At 39.7% G+C, this 17,233-nt stretch overlaps 1 protein-coding gene across 1 annotated transcript in view; it reads left to right on the forward strand.

The window, feature by feature from the left end:
- Positions 1-17,233, forward strand: part of CNTNAP5 (contactin associated protein family member 5) — a 269,482-nt gene that overhangs the window by 63,919 nt on the left and 188,330 nt on the right. The window contains exons 2-3 of the mRNA XM_058839980.1: positions 5,069-5,179; positions 13,142-13,335. Of these exons, the coding sequence (XP_058695963.1) occupies positions 5,069-5,179; positions 13,142-13,335 (305 nt within the window). The remainder of the gene's footprint in view (positions 1-5,068; positions 5,180-13,141; positions 13,336-17,233) is intronic.

Raw genomic sequence — 17,233 nt, forward strand, 5'->3', positions numbered from 1 at the left:
AATGTATGGGCAAGGTCTATTGCAGGAGCTCTTTGGTGATGTGATAGGCCCCGAGTTCTTGAAGTAGAGCACCTTCAGAGGGCACCTCTCCTTAAAATGCTTTTATTTACCATGGGATAGAGCAGGAGGCATGACAGCTGTGCTCTTCTGAATTTGTCTTTTGGACTCCATCATGGGACCTAACCACACCATTCTCTGGGTTATAATTCTTTCCTTTTGCATCTTCAATTTTTGTATTTTGCAAAGAGGAGGCAATTTTGGCTCTGTTAATAGTTTGCTTGCTATCTCCTGTCCCCCACCCTTCCCTCAGTTGCCTCATTGGATAACACTAGTCCCATGTTCCTACTCGGAGTGCTGCCCTCATGGTGTTTATAATTATTTTGTGAGGTTTATGGTTGCTAATAGAGTAGCTGCAGCATAGATCTGAGTCTTACTGTGGCTTGTCAAATACTTTGCTTGATGGTGGTATGAGATTAAGTATAAGTAATTATTTATTATAACGATAGGAGATCATGACAAACAATGACAAACCACATAAAAAAGAAATGCAAACTTCGCAGCGTTTTCTGCACATTGGTCCTGGTGAAGGTACAGCAGTACCAAAAGCTGTTAAAGGCTGATGTTTGGAAAATCTGTGGAGCCCAGGGTCTGGAGATGTTTCACTGAAGGTGTCCTCTTTATCAAAGCTTTTGTTCAGGAGGTGTTAGTGGTCTTTCTGGATGGCCTTCACAAGTGGAAATCAATGTGTTTTATCCCACTGACTGTTCAGGTGAACCAGGTAAATAGGAGCAGGAGAGGATTGTTAACACATCTAAGTTTGGGCCTGTAATGACCCTGCCTGTGTTCCAGAGATTGATCCTCTGCAAAGGACCTGCTCTAAGAAGCATTAATGTGACCATGAAGGGTTCCTGGGGTTTGTGATTTTCTAAATATCTTCAGTGCCCACTAATCATGAACTTTCTCAATGTGTTCCAATTGCTACTGATGAAGGCTGTCTTAGCCTTGAAGATTATAAACTGGATCATGCCAAGCCTACCAACACCAGTGTGAAATGTGTACTGGAAAAACTAGTAAAGTCAGTCTGAATCTCTGATTTTTGTGCAAACTCTTGTTTGCTAATACTTTAGTTGTATTTGAGAAACCTGCTGTTCTTCAGGAGCACATGAAATACTGTTTCTCTAGGACTTGGATACAAGTTTTTCAGTTATTTTTTCATACATATCACAGATGTTGAAGGCCTTCACAACATACAGAGCTTAATCGGATATTTGGACCAAAGGCCTTCTCTGAAGTTCCATCTTGTGTGCTATTAGCTAAAGCTGGTAATATCTGGTATGTTTCAAAGAAGCCTAAGAGTTAGTGTCTAAATGATACTTGAATGATTTTGAACTGATAACATTTCTATTTGTGAGATTGTCCAAAGCATTCTGTAAAAAATTAAAATACACGGGCAAAGAGTGAGAAGATATTTCCTTGTTTTTATTTGGAGGGTAATTAAAGCTACAAGAAAAAGAATCAAAATCCATCAATAAAACAACTTTATAGTATGAAAATAAAAAGATGATACATTAACATTCTTTGTTTTTTTGGTTTTTATTTTGTTAGTTTTGTCATTAGTTTCCAAGAATCATTAGTGAATAAAACCCTGAAAATTCAGGTTGATATATGTATTTTTCTTAATTCCTGAAGAGAGATTGCTTATGAAAGTTCTAGCAATACTCATGACACTGTAAATGCTGTCAGTAGCTGCTTGTTTTTCAGAAGTTGGCATATTCAAGGTCAGTACCCTTTTCTCAAATGCAAATCAACATCTGTATTGTTGCATGGTTTGCATGAAGAAGTTGGTTTATAGGTACAATTAGACCCTATTTTTCATTATTTCTCCGCTAATTATCTTGTCAAGGAAAACATAGGAGAAAACGACTGAACAACTGCCTAGTAAATGCGCTTTTGTGAGTTTCCAGATGTTTTAAAAGGTTTTGTAGTGTAGAATTATTCATTGTTACAACCAGTGTTTTAATAGGCGTGATGCATTTAACTCCAAGAAGCAAAGTTCCTGTTCTGACAGGCAAACTTCCAAAGCAAATGGAGAAATAGGTCAGGAACCATAGGTAAGGAGCTGTAAATGTGGGAGCACCTGAAATAGTATTTTTTTTTGTCACATCAAGTGGGGGGTATGAAGCCTCTTGAAATGTGTGTGCTGGGATTATATGGTGGGGATCAGGACATGCTGGTTTTACTTTTGGTTTTACCATGGCTTTTCTCTGATCTTGCATAAGCACAAAATTTTTCCTCTCTTTCTTGTCTGCATCCATCAGAAAAGGAAACATGATAATAACATCCTTTATTGGAGAGTTTTTTAATCTTGAGAGATCTATCTTTGGTGGTTGGTTTGTTTCCTTTTCATATTTCCTTCTCATGGAAGCAGGGCCAATGGAATGACTCTCACTGTACATGCACATCCCACCTTTTTGAACTCTGTACTCTATTTTATCTAAGTTTTACAAAAAGATGTCAGTCTCAAATGTGTACATGTTGGGTCTCTGACAAGAGTTTTATCAAACCTGTTCTGCAAATGATCTGGGTTGTTGTGCGTGTACAAGTTGACTGGTGCATGCAAAGCACTTTGCTGTACTCTGGAATTTCATTTGGTGTATTAAATCTGTGCCGTATTCTGCATTGTAGGTCTGTGCTTGTAGAACTTTTAGTTCAGCCTCCAGTGCAGAGTTAATTTTGACTGAGTGAAGGGCGGAAGAGTGACCTTACGTCTTGTCAGAGTATCCATTCAAAAATATCTTCACTTGGAGGAAATTCCTGCATGTACTCTGAGTCAATCAATCGTTACTCTCTTATGTGTTGAAAGTTGGGCTGTATTAGTCCTGGTGCTCTCAGAACTATCAATTTCTTAATGCTGTCCTAAATCCTGAAACCTTCAACTTACATGATTTTACAGTTAGGCATTAATTCAGGGAAAGTTTCCTAGCTGTAGTTCAGCTGTTTTTTCTTTCTTTTTTTGGACCAAAACAAAATAAGGATCCTGGAATTTAGTGCAGAAATGACGTTGCAGTGCTGTAGCAGCAGAGATACAGATGAATGTGCATTGGGACAGAAGCAAAGGATATGGAAATTTAGACAAAGTCTCTCATAGTTACAGGAGCTAATTTTCACTTCTCAGCCTGGAGCCTCTAGAGATCCCAGGGCAAACCTTAAATGTGTTGCTCTGAAATGGTTTCCTCTTGCTGTGATGCTGAGATGCTTGGTACCTCAGTCCTACTTTTGGGGAACAATGATGGACAGCTGGATCGCAGGCTGATGGATGTGCTGAGTTCTCTCATGGCCCAGGAGCGACCACAGGGAACTGAAGAAAGCCAGCAGTCTAAACACTGTTTAAAGTAAAATATCTGCATTCAGTTATTTCCAGCCTCATGTTTTAAGTGTTGCTGAATAGTCCTGTAGATCTGTCCGCTAGGATCTTGGACCTTCTTTTGAGAGGTTCCCAACCCCTCTGCTGGTTTTTTTAGAATGCAGAAGTTTGGGTGAATTCAGTGCCCTTATGAACTCAACATTTCCAATCTTTGTTTAAATCTCTGTTCAGGTCATGAGTGAGAGTGAATTTAAGACTCACAATTTACAGTTGATTTGTTTGGGATATATTTTAAGTACAAATAGAACGGTTCTGGACTGATCTGGCAGATCAGGAGACTGGCACTCCACAGACCCTTTGAAAGTTCTCTTTGAGATTCAAAGGGTGTAAGTCATAGGGAATCTGCTCAGGACCATGGTGCTTGTTTTGGTGGCTAATTATCCTTGTGGCTACAACATCAGTGCAGACTTATCCCTAATTTATATATCTCACAGATTTTTCTAGGCCTTTTTACTCTTGGAAATCAGAGAGATAGGAAGGGTTTTGAGATCCATCATTCAATGCACTGATATAAATTATATTGATTACATTGATTTACTTTCATATTGAGTTTTTTGATTGCAAAAGTATCTGGATTGTTTTAGAGAATCATTGTAGAAAGACATGAGAAATACTTTAATGTAATCTGTTTCAATATGGAAAATGTATCACTCAGGTTTAGAATAATCTAAATTTGTTTTCATAACTATCAAGCAAGTTTTGCTTTTATTCTTTGTCTTTCGATTTACTCTCTGAATGCAAGAACACTGTGGTGGCCTGAGATCCTGGTGACCTGTGGGTCTTTTCCAGTAATTAGGTCCATGTTTGCTCCATGGGAGATTCAATTAAAAATGAGAGGGATTTATTATTATTCCCTACTGAAACCCCACATTATGTTCTTGAGTGTTTATGTGACAGGATTGAACTGAGAAAATTTACTTTATTTAATTCCATCCCTGTTCAAACATTATGGGCTCAAAAATTCCACTTGTGTGTCAGCATATCCCTTCTGTCCTCAGCATCAGAGGTGAAAGAGAGGAGAAACGTAGAGGCTGCTCATGTGAGTGAACAAAACTAATTCGGCCCTGCACATTTGTGTGAGCTTGGGGGAGAAATGATGGAGGTGTTCAGATTTTGAGATTTTAGTGCCTGAGACACATGTGAAACACAGAATACCCTTTTAGATGTTGCGAAAGCCCCAGTGGCATGTTCCTGTGTGTCACCTCCCCACAGAAATACGAAGTTGTAACTCCTACATTACATACATGTTCTGTGGAAACCTGTACTGGACACAGAACACCTGAGGTGTTCTCTAAGGTCTGTCAGGACATTATTGCACTGTTCCAGAGGCTTTTGCAACAAGAGTCAATACCCTTTTTAACTGTAGGGCTGACAGTCAAATCTCGTTCACTGAAAGGACATCTTCCAGCTTTTTAAGCAATCGATGTCTTAGCAGCAGCTCTCACGTGGTTGCTGTCCCACCAGACTGGAGCATTCTGCAGGGTTAATTTCAGTTCTTACATATGAATTAGAGCACAATTGTGCTGTGTGTCCACTCTCTGTCTACTAAGTAGAGAAAGCACCACCTGCAGATAGCACAAGTTGGCATATGTGTTGCTCATATGATGACCTCTGTATGTCTTGTTTTTTTGTTTTCCTTTTTAGATAATTGTGATGATGCATTGGTATCTCCCTTACCTTCAGCTGCCCTTACCAGTTCCTCTGAGCTCTCCAGTACTCACAGTCCCAGCTTTGCAAAACTCAACAGGCGAGATGGTAAGGTTGCAGTATGAAATGCCTAAACTATTAATTTTAATCACTTTTACAAAGAATAACTTCCTATGCTGTTTGTATGTAGTGCATTCAGAGCCAAGCTGAATAGAGCCATTAATTTATGCTCCTGAGAGTGCGCTATGTAGGAGCAATTTCCTCCTTTATTATAGAAAGCTTCTATTAGTTTTGAAGGTCTCCACTTCTTTAAAGAGTTTAAAGGTCATTAGGTTTGAGACACAATTCTAAAATGTAGGTGTTGAAGACAATAGCAACTAGGTATAAAATTCTAGTGGAATTCAGTGATTATACAACTCTGCAGAAATAGTGAATGCGAAAGACAACTTTTCAGACATTTGCCATTAAGTATGTTTGAGGTCCAGATAATGAGTTTGCACATCAGTGGAACTATTAATTTGAAGCATAGTACCAGAAAGGAGAAGCTGGCAGTATTTAGGACATTATTTGATATCCTGTTGCAGATTTGGGTTGTTGGCTCTTACCTTATTTCCAAGACAGAGCCTCTAAAAGTGGAAGGCCCTGCATTATCATATTACATATGAATTTAATTTTAGGAAACACTAGAAAGATTGCTACTAGAAAAAAGATCTCAATTGAAAATAAGTCAGAATTTTCATTCTTAAACATCCCTGAAGTGTTTTTTAATCAAACACCATTTGATAAATCTATAGAAAGACAGTAAAGGACTTACATGCTTGGCACTAATGATAAGGAGTTTCTTGGCCATTAAAGAGGTGTTAGATGGGAGTTACAATATCATATTTATATCTCTTGAACCAGAGTTCCTCAGCAAGTAAAAGGTTATATAGTAACTGCTTAACAAAAGAATGTTATAAACATTGAGCAAGATATTTGAACTTGCCCTGCCATTGTCTCCAACTGCTGGCTGAGATGGTCAATAGCTATGCTTATGTGTTCGTGCAGATGGCTCTAATAGCTAATTTTATCTGTAGAAAAGAGGAAGAGTGTAGGAGACCCTTTCTGGGGACGGTGTGAAACACGGCAAAGACCTCTATAGTCGAGTTAGGGGTTAGAAGTTTATTTCAGGGCGTGGGATAGAGAGAGAGAGGGAGCCTGCTATGAGCCAGCAGATAGAGCTCAAAGCGGGCTCAGAGAGAGCAATACAAAATAGGGTAAGGTACGAATACATGAGTTCAAGACTTAAGATTGCTAAGAAATAGAGTAACAGAACAGAACAGAAGTGAGAGAGCCGGGAAAAAGAGGCCGAGCTCTCCTATACAACCATTTATATAACCTACACCTTTGAATATTCTATTCCTTTACTAACCAATCTTTCTAAGTATACTAATACAGTAACATTTGTATACAACCTATAGAAAACGCTATTTTTGCATATTTTTAGTTATCTCAGGGTCTTTCAGACCTTTCCTTAAAGGCTAGGAAGAGGGGTCTCAGCTTGGTTTTATTGCAGGAAAGAATGTGTTCTGGCATACCAGCCCGGTTTCTTTGAATTATTCAAACCATGCTATCATTTGTATTTCTTCCTTAGCCTTTCTGGCTACAGAGTCATATTTATAATTTCTTTCTAATTCTACCTTCCCAACAGAAGAGGTTCAAAATCAGTATTGCAAGTCAAGCTCTGGCTGTTCTCTATATTAAAGAGATAATTAACAATGTTGGAAATTATGACAGGGGTTTCAGTTTAAGGTCAGAAATTGAAATAGGTCATAGTTAGTTGTCCCACAGTAGTTTTGTCATGTAGTGAGGGGTAAGATATTGTAGTTTTTCAGCAATTCAGTATTACATTGGTAAAGTCTATGCTGTCTTTTAGCACTAGTCATGGGAAAAGGAGACAGAGTATTAAAATCAAGCCCTATGTAAGGGGGTTATTTCAGCAACTTTTTTTTCATGTTTTGAGTGCTTATGTGATAACTGATGAGCTGAAGCCAACACAGGGACCTAGAAGCTAAAACTGTACCTTGTCTAATTCTTTTGCTGCATGGACTTATGTAGGAATGTGCAGATGCAGTGGTAGCAGAGTTCATATGGAGACTTGCTGTGGCTTAACCCCCAAAAACAATGAATCCTCACACAGATGCTCACTGCAGAATGGCTTTACCCACAGCCACAGTCCTTTCAGAAGCAAACCTGCTCCTGCCTTCCCCATGGCTGCAGTCCCTGCTTTGTGGTGGGCTTGGCCACAGCCACGCTCTTTGACATGCTCCAGCATGGCCTCATGCACAGCACGGTGCTTCAGAGAGTGAAGCACTCCTCCAGTGTGAACTTACCCTTGGACCACAATCCCTTCTGAGGTACCAGCTGTGGTGCAGATGTAACCACAGCTGCAGGCTCTTGGAGATGTACGTGCTCTGGCATGGGCTTCTTCACTGCCACAGACACCTGGGCTGTCCTTTTGCCATGGGGACTTGTCCACAGGTCACAGCCCCTTTGGCTCGAGTTCACACTGGAGTTCCAGCCTGCCCAGTGCACAGGAGCAGCAGAGATGCCCTGGCCACTTGCCAGCCCAGGGACATGGGCACTGCTGTTGCCAAAATGTTCCCAGGCCCAGCAGTCAGATGATGAGCGGTACAGCAAGAAGCAAAAGCAAAGAGTAGCTACTAATGAGCATTAGACTCCAATAAACAGTAAGGGAAGCAAGCCCCATGGCAAACACAGAAGCTGCTGATTAATAGCTAACCAGCAGTAACAGCTGTAAATTCAATCTAGTACATTCCAATCAAATCTGTAATTATCTCGAGCCCTTTGGGGCCCATGTTGGGCACATGTCACGGACAAACCCCAGCAGCTCAGCCCTGCACAGCCACTCTCTCTGACTGGTGGGATGGGGGAGAGAATCACAAGAGTAAAAGTGAAACCATCACTCTGAACATCCCCCTTTTCTTTCTCCTTCATCCCCCAGTTTTAAATGCTGAGCATGATGCTATGTGGGATGGGATATCCCTGAGGTCAGCAGGGGTCAGCTGTCCTGGCTGTGTCGACTCCCGAATTTTGCTTCCCCCTACCCTCCTCACTAGTGGTGTGGTGTGAGGAGCAGAAAAGGCCTTGGCCTATGTGTAAGCAGTTCTCAGCAGCAACAGAAACAGCTCTGTATTATCAACAGAGATAATTGTGCTTCCAGCACAATTAGCCCTATACCAGCTGCTGTGAAGAGAACCAAGTCTGCTCTTGCCAGAGCAGTTCCTGTCCTTGGGTTGGAGGAGCAAGCAGTGGTAGATGGTGGCTGTAGAAACTTTCATAGACTTGTCACTTGAATGCAAATAGTAGATATCTTTACAGAAAATAATGTTTCCTAACAAGGACTGGGTTGTGGCTTTCTGATAATATTGAATGCTTTGATGAGTTGGCTTAGCTTTGATTGTAATTGATAAGACAGTGCTGCAAGGAACAGAGCCTCCGGGTAGAAAGCCAGATGAATATATTTGTTAATGTAAACATGAATGCAACAAGTGAAGATGAATTTGTAAAGAACAACCCAGTCCTTTATTTACAAAAAGTTCTAATTCATCAAGTTTATTCAGTAATAGATAACAATAAGTAAAAGGCTGTTGTTAAAAAAAAAAAAGGCCTGCAGTAGTAGAATGTGCCATTTAAAAAAACAAACACATAAAGTACCCATGAGTAAAGCTTTGTGTGAACAGCTGAAAGTGCTTAATTAAAATGCTGATAAATCTGTACTGGTAATGCTAAAGAGCTAGTATAATTCTGATAAATATGATTCTGAGGTATGAAATATATTATTTACCCATGAGAGGGATTTATCAGATTTTTTGTATACAGTAAATAAATAATGAAAAATAACAAGAAAATTGCTACAGTATGACTGCATCACCTAAGATTTTTCAGTTATCAGCTCTCAGCCAGAGTAGTCAGTATAGGCAATTATGGATGCGAATATAAAGCATATATAATGTCAAAAAGAATTTGTTTTCTGGCCTGGAAGTGTTTGATCTGGGCATTAAAGTAAAATTCTGCAGCAGGGAAGCACTTAGTTGCAGTGGGAAGTCCAGGAGTTTTTAGTGCTATATAAAGCCATTTGAGCTGTTTGTAAGGCACGCAGGGTGGAAACAATGATGCCCTTTGCCTTGTAATAATCAACTAAAAATAAATATGGGCATCCTGAGAAGTCCTGGGGAAGATCAAAAAGCATTGACTGTATAACACTGGGCTTAAATGCAGTTTTTGAAACAACTATGGCAAAATGTGCAAACAGTCTGCAAAAGAAACAAAAGTATTTGATCATATTTTTTGGAATCATATGTGTCTCCAACTGAGAAACCACCAGATCCTTGTTCCCCACATATTTCAAACATTATGATTTGTTGCCATGGAGAATAGGAACACTGTGTCAGATTTCTGTGGTATTGTTTTTCCACTGGGGTGTTTTCCTAATACCATGTTGAATGCCTCCTTTGAAATGATCCCCGGAAGATGTGAAATGTGTGAGCTGTGAGGAAGGATGGTGTAGCACAATGTGCAGAATCCTGTCGATGCCAGTGGGAATCTGGTGGGCAGAAAGGGGAAATATTGAGCATCCTGTCTCTCTCACTTTTGTGTGAGAAGCAGTTTGACAGCACACCCAGAACAGGTGTGCAGATCTGATGGGCATAATCAAAGCCAAATTTTTTGTCTTGTTTGCCTTTATGCCACACTTAATAAAAGTTATATGGTCCTCTTCAATATCTTTGTGCCTAATTGCAGGAAAAAAGACCTTGGGCAATGCTTTTATCTGTTCAGAGGAGTTAATATCCTGTAAGTTGTCTTCAATATTCTGTCTTGTTGCCTGTTAGAGCCTTCTTGTCCTCTGTCTTGGGCCTGTGCTGGCAAACAGTCCACAGGGCAAGCATCAAGGTGGGTAGAGGAGCAAAAGGCTCTAAATGGTTGCTCTGCTTTGGTTGTACTTTTTTTGCTACTTACTAAAAAAGTACAGGATGGGTTGTTGACACACTATCAGGAATGATGTGCATAAAAGAAGTGTGCAGACACAGACTGTGCTGGAAGAAATGCCAGTATCCCTTCTGCAACCTGCTCTGTATAACGGAGTAAATGGGGAGGAAAAAGAACATTTATTGATTTTTGGCACTCACAGCATGTTTGGTGAGGATTTGGGATAACCACAGAAGCAAGCAGAAGCTACGTGTTTGCTTTATTAGGGGAAGTGAGAGAGGCCCAGTGGGAAAAGCTTCAGTTCTGCCCTCAGTCCTGCAGCCAATGCAGCTTTACTGTTGCAGGGATTTTAGCTGCATTCTTACTAGTAGTACAATTACTGTCCACCTGTGGAAATGGCAATGGTGGAAGGTTTGGGAGAGGAAAACACAGTGGGCTTTCTTCTCCTCAGGAAAATAAATATATGAAGCAGCTGCTGTTCTGTGAATACATGGCCTGTAACTGATATCTTTCTTGCAAGACCAGCTTTGGAGAGGTGATGCTATGAGCAGGTGTCACTGCTGTGTCTGCACTGCTTCCATCTAAAGATGACATTCCCAGCAGACAAATGTGCTTGTGTAAAGAGAGATACAGTTCAGAGACACCATGTAATCTATGATTTTAGGGCTCGAGCTTAGCACAGATCTCCCAAATTTCTGTTCAGTGTGTATCGTTTGTTTGACTTCAAAATTATAAGCCTGTAGTGTTGTGCTCAAGCTGGAAAATAGCAGTGCACAGTAAAGCCAAACACTTTTATGGAAAGCATATCACATTCCTGCCACTTCTGGCAGCAGAAGGGAGAAAGCATAAAGTAGATATTTAGTTATGATGTTTGACATGCTACTGGGAAACATCTGTGCTAACCAGCTTGGCTCAAGAACTTGTGTATAAACTAGAACATAGAAAGTAAAGCTTTTGTGATTTTTTAATGGAAAACTCACCAAATATTTTTTCTCTAAGTTATTTTCCTTCATCTAGTTGTCTTCTCTGTGTTGAATGAAGGAAAGATGAAAATGCCAACTTTCTTTTAATATGTGCTGAAAACATCTAGAATAGGCTCTTTTGAGTCATGAATGGAACAACTTTGCCAGAACTTCTGAAGCATATTTTTATATCATATCAGTTCCTAGAATAAAACTGAGAAAAAGAAAAGCAGCAACTATTGTGTTCAGAATCTATTTTAGATACTGGATATTACAATCCAAAGGAAGTTTTTCTGCCCTTGGCTCCTGTGTGCAATAATCACAACTGTGTGTAGGAGAAATCTGTAGTTTGTTGTGTTTGAATACAGCTCTATAGTTTAAAGGCACTGCTCTGCACTTTAAAGGCAGACAACATACTTTCTATATGGCACTTGAAATATCAAAATAAAAAAAACCCACAACCCAGTGGTTAGGACTGTTAACAGGAGGTATTATATAGCCTTGCATAAGCTATATATAGGTATGGAGTTAAAAGAGCTATGAAGTAGTTAAAGAAGAAATCAGTGATGAAATTCCTAGTATTCTCATTAGGTATTTCATGGCATGCTCATAGGAGAGAGTATTCTATTTAAGGCAGGTAAAATAATCAGTGATGATGAAGACTTCTGTTGTGATTGGAAAGGGTAAATCATGGCACTGAGAAGCAGTATGTATTGGTTTGGTTTCAAACTCTTTTTCCTGGAAAGTTCTTGTAGAGGAATGAAGGCTGGGTCATGCAGGGGAGCAGGAACAATACTCCATTCCAGGTATGGAATAGATGTAGCTCTGTTTCAGGAGTTCAGATAAATCCAATATTAATAAATTGTAAATAATGACAATTCTGACTATTCTTAGACAAAGGGATTTCAGTTGTGAGTTGAAAAGTACAATGCTATCCAGGACAAACAAGATGTTTGTAAAAGTGCAGAGTTCTTGAAATTGAGTTAATTGATAGAAACCATATCTATTAATCTTTCAACTCTATTCACTTCAATGAACTTTTCATGGAGCAACTTTGAGACAGATCAGTTAATTTTATTCCTAATGTGATTGTGCTCACTGTAGTCATACTGGAGTGCTTTTCCAAACTTCATTAATAATGGCAAAACAAAAAGGTGTTGTGTTGCAGAAGCAGTGGCAGCTTAAAAATTTGCTGTCTTGGCTACTTGGTTGGTGGCTTGTGTTTTTCATAGCTGCGTTGGATGCTTATTGGTGAGGCTGAATTGAACACCGGGCGTATGCAGAGAATAAATGTGTGCAAGGAGAAACAAGTTAAAGGAAAATAAACATAGCCTGTAATTTTAGGGTGTAAAAGAAAGCAGGAGACCATAAAATATTATATTCCAGTCTGGAATGATTTGCTTTTAACCATAAGCTCCCATTTATTGTGGTGAGCGAAGTGGTAAAATGCAAGCAGTGGTTGCAGTTCTGTTTCACTGGCTTGGTGTTACCACAGTCCTGTTTAACCTCTAAAGGAATTCAAGGGATAGTGCAAATCTTTACTTTTAAAGGACAAACATGCATTACAAGCTTGTATCAGAGACAGCCTACTATCCAGTGTGAAGGCAGTCCTTTTAGTTGTTCAATCAAATGGTTTCTAGCTTTACAACAAATTATCTGAAATGCATTTATAAGCTGTAAATAAACCATTCTTTCAAATACTTAAGAGGGCTCAAATAAAAATAACTAACATTTTGCATTTCTTTCAGAACATAGCAAAAAGGAAAATATCAAAGCAAACTGCAAGTTACAAGGCCACATTCCCAGAATTGCAAGGAGGGAATAGAAATGATTTTTTTTTGTGTGTGTGTGATTGAGCAATCTCATTGATGCTTTTACAGCTGAAAAAGAATAAATTTCCTTAAAATATCTTAGAAATTCAAAATTCCTCATGAGGTATAGGTTAATGGAAATAACCTGATGGAAGCACACATCATGTAGTGTATTTCCCAATATGAAAATATGTGTTTGCTCAAGTAGAGTCCTCTGTGATGACCCAAAATAATTTAATGGTTCTTTATCAAGGATAATTTTTTTGTGCTGTCATGGTCATCTAAATTCTCTTCATCCAATCTTTCAGGAGCTGGTGGCTGGTCCCCACTGGAGTCCAACGAGCAGCAGTGGCTCCAGGTTGATCTGGGAGACAGAGTGGAGGTGGTGGCGGTGGCCACCCAGGGCAGGTACGGGAGCTCGGACTGGGTGACCAGCTACGCGCTGATGGTCAGCGACACCGGCCGCAACTGGAGGCAGTACAGACAGGACGACAGCGTCTGGGTAAGTCTGAGCTGGCAGTGCCTTTGGCCCCAGACCTCTCTGGTTCAGGCTCATTCGGGCATCTGGAGAAGCAGCTCTGGTTGCACATCCAAGGAGGGCTGCAGGGGTGAGAGAGCAGACCTGAGCGACTCCGCGGGGCATTTTGATCTAAATGGGTTATGTCACCGAATGGCTGTGTAATACAAGTTTAGACCCTCAGGACTACATTGTTTTTCAGACTATGAGGATGATCAGGGCACTTAAAATGACCTGTGTGCTTTTGTGCTGGGTTGGCTCTGATTCAGGCACACCAGGGTAAATGGGGCTAATCACCTCCGTGCTTTCTCCAGGAAAGATGAAAATTAATTCTATGCTTTATATGTGTTTGGCCAGAACAAGAGAGATCATGCTGAGGAAGATGGGTGGTAAATTGCTCCTCAGCTGGAGAAGGCTGGAGCTGCAGCATGGATTGTGGGATGATTTAGGAGACACACTTAAAGTGATCAAGGCTTTTTCTAATACTTTTATGCAGACTTGACCGTTGCTGTGTCACAATTTAGTGTGTGGCTGTGCCAGGTGCTGTTAGGAGGAGTGCTTGGGGCAGCAGTGGTGCCACAGGTGTGGATGGAAAAGTTTACAAGCCTTTCTTTTGTACAGAAAATGTCAATCGTTAGTGAATGGGAAAAAAATAATGGGATTCTCCCCATGCTATGTGGTGTATTTCTGTGGATCAGTTGCCCTGATAGCATGAAAATATATGGTGTTAAAAGAAACAGGTTCTTCACAAAAATAAAGGGGAGCATGTTAAGTGTAACCAAGTAAACTTATGTTTTTTATTGGTTAATACTTTGTTTAAATGCTGTGTCACAAAAGCAGGTTTTGCTTCCAGAACATAATGACTGTGAGTGATGGAGCTGGGGTACAGCAGGAAGAGGGGAGAAAGGCTGCTTAATTTTTCCCCAAGTGTGTGGTGACAGTGGAGATACACGTGCAGGGTGGTGAACTTCTGTGTGTCTAAAATCCATTGTATCATCACTTTGCTTTATCATGGTTTGATTCACGGAATGCTAATGAAATCCTTCTTCCCTTAGAAAAGCAACTTTGATCCTAAGATGGTCATAAAGTTGTCTAGTGCTTCACCTGTCACTTAAAATGTTATGTTAGTCTGTCTTTGCTCCCATACTTATATATATATAAAATACATATATATTTATATATATATATAGTAGAATATACAGTAGAATTTCATTTTGGATTGAATATAGTGATCATTTAATCTGTCTCTTGACTTCCACCCCTGGGAATCTGAAATCCATACTGAGATATTTTTACAGATTTAGTGTCAGTTCAGTACTTCCTTGCCTGAAAATATTATTTGGCTTGTTAAAATTTTATATTAGAACAAGTTAATTTTTTATTACGTGTCAAACTTTTCAGTCCTTTTCTTTCTGTAAACACTTGAACTTTTATTTTCTTTTGTAAATTTTTCTTTTTAAAGGGAAACTTGAAAAGACAACACATAGAATTTACCACAGGAAATCTTAATGCCCTAAGGATCCAATTTATGAGTTTCGTATCTAGCACCTAGTATTGCACATGAGAATAAGAACAATTCATTTAACAGTGAAGTAGGATTTATGAACAACTTGGACTCTTGTTTTACTAAAGTAATAACGCATGAAGTTGATTCAGGGCAGATCCTGACTCAAGTTCCAAAGCCTCAGCAGACATGGATTCTTGCTTTCTGAAGACATAATTTTTGTACATGGTTCTAAGGGAAGCCACCACAAACTACAGAGGAAAATTTTCTATATAACTGAGGAAAAATTAAATAGACTTTGGGTGTGGAAAAGGAAACAAGGGATTTGGATAATTTTCCTTTCACCTTAGTTTCTAGGAGTCACACTGAGCAAGTGAGCCAGTAATGTAATTCCAGACCAGAAGAACCATTTGCTCCATGTTCCCTCGAGGGCTTGAAGGATTTGTTAGGACGCCTTGCCAAACTTTCCTGGTGGAAATATCTGATAATGTAAATCCAAAGGGGGCTCATTTGACATTTCATTAGACACTTTAGGCCACCTAAACTGGCAAGTCTTATTAACACTTAGGAGCTTGTGTGTCTACCCACTAAATTAATGAAGATCAAGAATTCCTTATGTATAATTTTTATTCTAACTAAAGAAAAAGTTTATTTTTCTTCCCTGTCACTTTTGAATTTGCTTCACTGAATTAAATTAGATCCAGAGAGCCATTCAGAGCACAAAGAAGAAAGCCAAAGAGGCTTTCAGAAGCATGTGTAGAATTATAATTATAAATTATGCAGTGTCTCTTTTATTGGCAGTTATCCTTTCCTTAGGGTTTTTGTAACTAAGAAGAAACATAGAAGTCTGCTGTCCAGCTGAATGTTAAAGGGTTTTTCAGACCCTTACATGAAATGAGGACAAGCACAACATGGTGCTTGTCCTAAACATCTGGCTCTTGAATAGCTGTAAGGGAAGTTCTGCCTTGCACACCCCTAGGAGAGAACCCTTGCCCTTGACTTAAGGTAGTGGACCATTTCACAAGGCTGAGAAAGCAGCCCCCAGGATAGCCTCCACTGTCACAGTCTGTGGCAGTGTACACTGTGCCAATCTGTCACAAGTGTGGTAGTTCCAGACTTTGGTTCAGCAATATGGTTTTTTCCTCAGCAGGAATGAAAACATCCCTCAATTATCAAGACTGTTTCTAGCACAAACCCAAACTGGACCCCCATATAAATTCTTTTTTTTTTTTTTTTTTTTTTTTATGTTGGGTGGTATGGTCTGTAAAAGAAGAATTTAAGGCAGTAGTTTCCTCTATCAGGTCAAGGTGGAAAATTACGAATCCTTAATTTCTACTCAACCCAACTCAGATTTGATCTGCATTTTCTCCCAGCCCATGTGCATGACTCAGAGAGAAAGCCATGGTGTATTCCCAGGGTGATTCTGCAGTGCTCTCTTGGCAGAGCATGCACTGGCCCAGCCTTTCCCCCCCGCATGTCACGGGGACATTGACCACATTGCGTGGGAACAACAGGAAGACAGCAGGGCCTTCAGTAATCCCCGAGTAAATATGTCCAGATGAAACTTTTCTTAATGATCCCATGAATGTCTGGTGGTCCCTACTGCAAGTGCTCTGATGCTCTCAGGAGTTGTTTCCAGCCCTGTGGGTCTAAGTTTGGCCCATCCATATGGCAGAGATGTTCTGCAGTGCATCGGAGACTGGGTGCATAAATTCTTTATTGGGCTGCCAATAAGACAGACGTTTGCACACCAGCATATATGACATATCACCAGTAAAAATCCCTTTCTCTTTATAGAGATTACAAGGCTTATTATCCTCCTCTCCCAGCTTGCATACAGCTCCCATCGACTTCCCTGTTAATGAGGACTGCATAGACAGATCGCAGGGAGAATCAGAAAACCTTTTAAGTTTTCACTCAGCCTGTGTTTATGATGTTAGTAAATTCTGCAGCTGGAGTTGAAGACAAGACAGATTAGCCATTTAAAACCAATTTTCCAACCCCATTTGTATTTAAATAATCTTGTTACAAAGGGACTCTGTGGTTCAGAGCAAACTAGACTTATAATTATATTTTCAATATGGATAAATCAGCTATGTGTGGACACACTAGCTATTGATTGGGAGACATAAAACATAAATCTTATTGCTTGTAACAAGTAAATGATTTTTCAGTCTTTTTAAGTGTTGAATAATTCAGAATTTGCTTTACCTGCATACACATCACAGCTTGAGTCAGTCCAAACTGTGTATTTTACTGGGAAAAAAAGTGTGGGTTGTGATACAATGCTATTTCATTTCAGATAGCAATTTTTATGCTATCTATATTGGAAAATACTTTACAAAGCTGAGAAACACAATTATGTAGGAATGTACAAAG

This window comes from Poecile atricapillus, chromosome 5, assembly GCF_030490865.1.
Source record: "Poecile atricapillus isolate bPoeAtr1 chromosome 5, bPoeAtr1.hap1, whole genome shotgun sequence".
In the NCBI taxonomy this organism is placed as follows: domain Eukaryota; kingdom Metazoa; phylum Chordata; class Aves; order Passeriformes; family Paridae; genus Poecile; species Poecile atricapillus.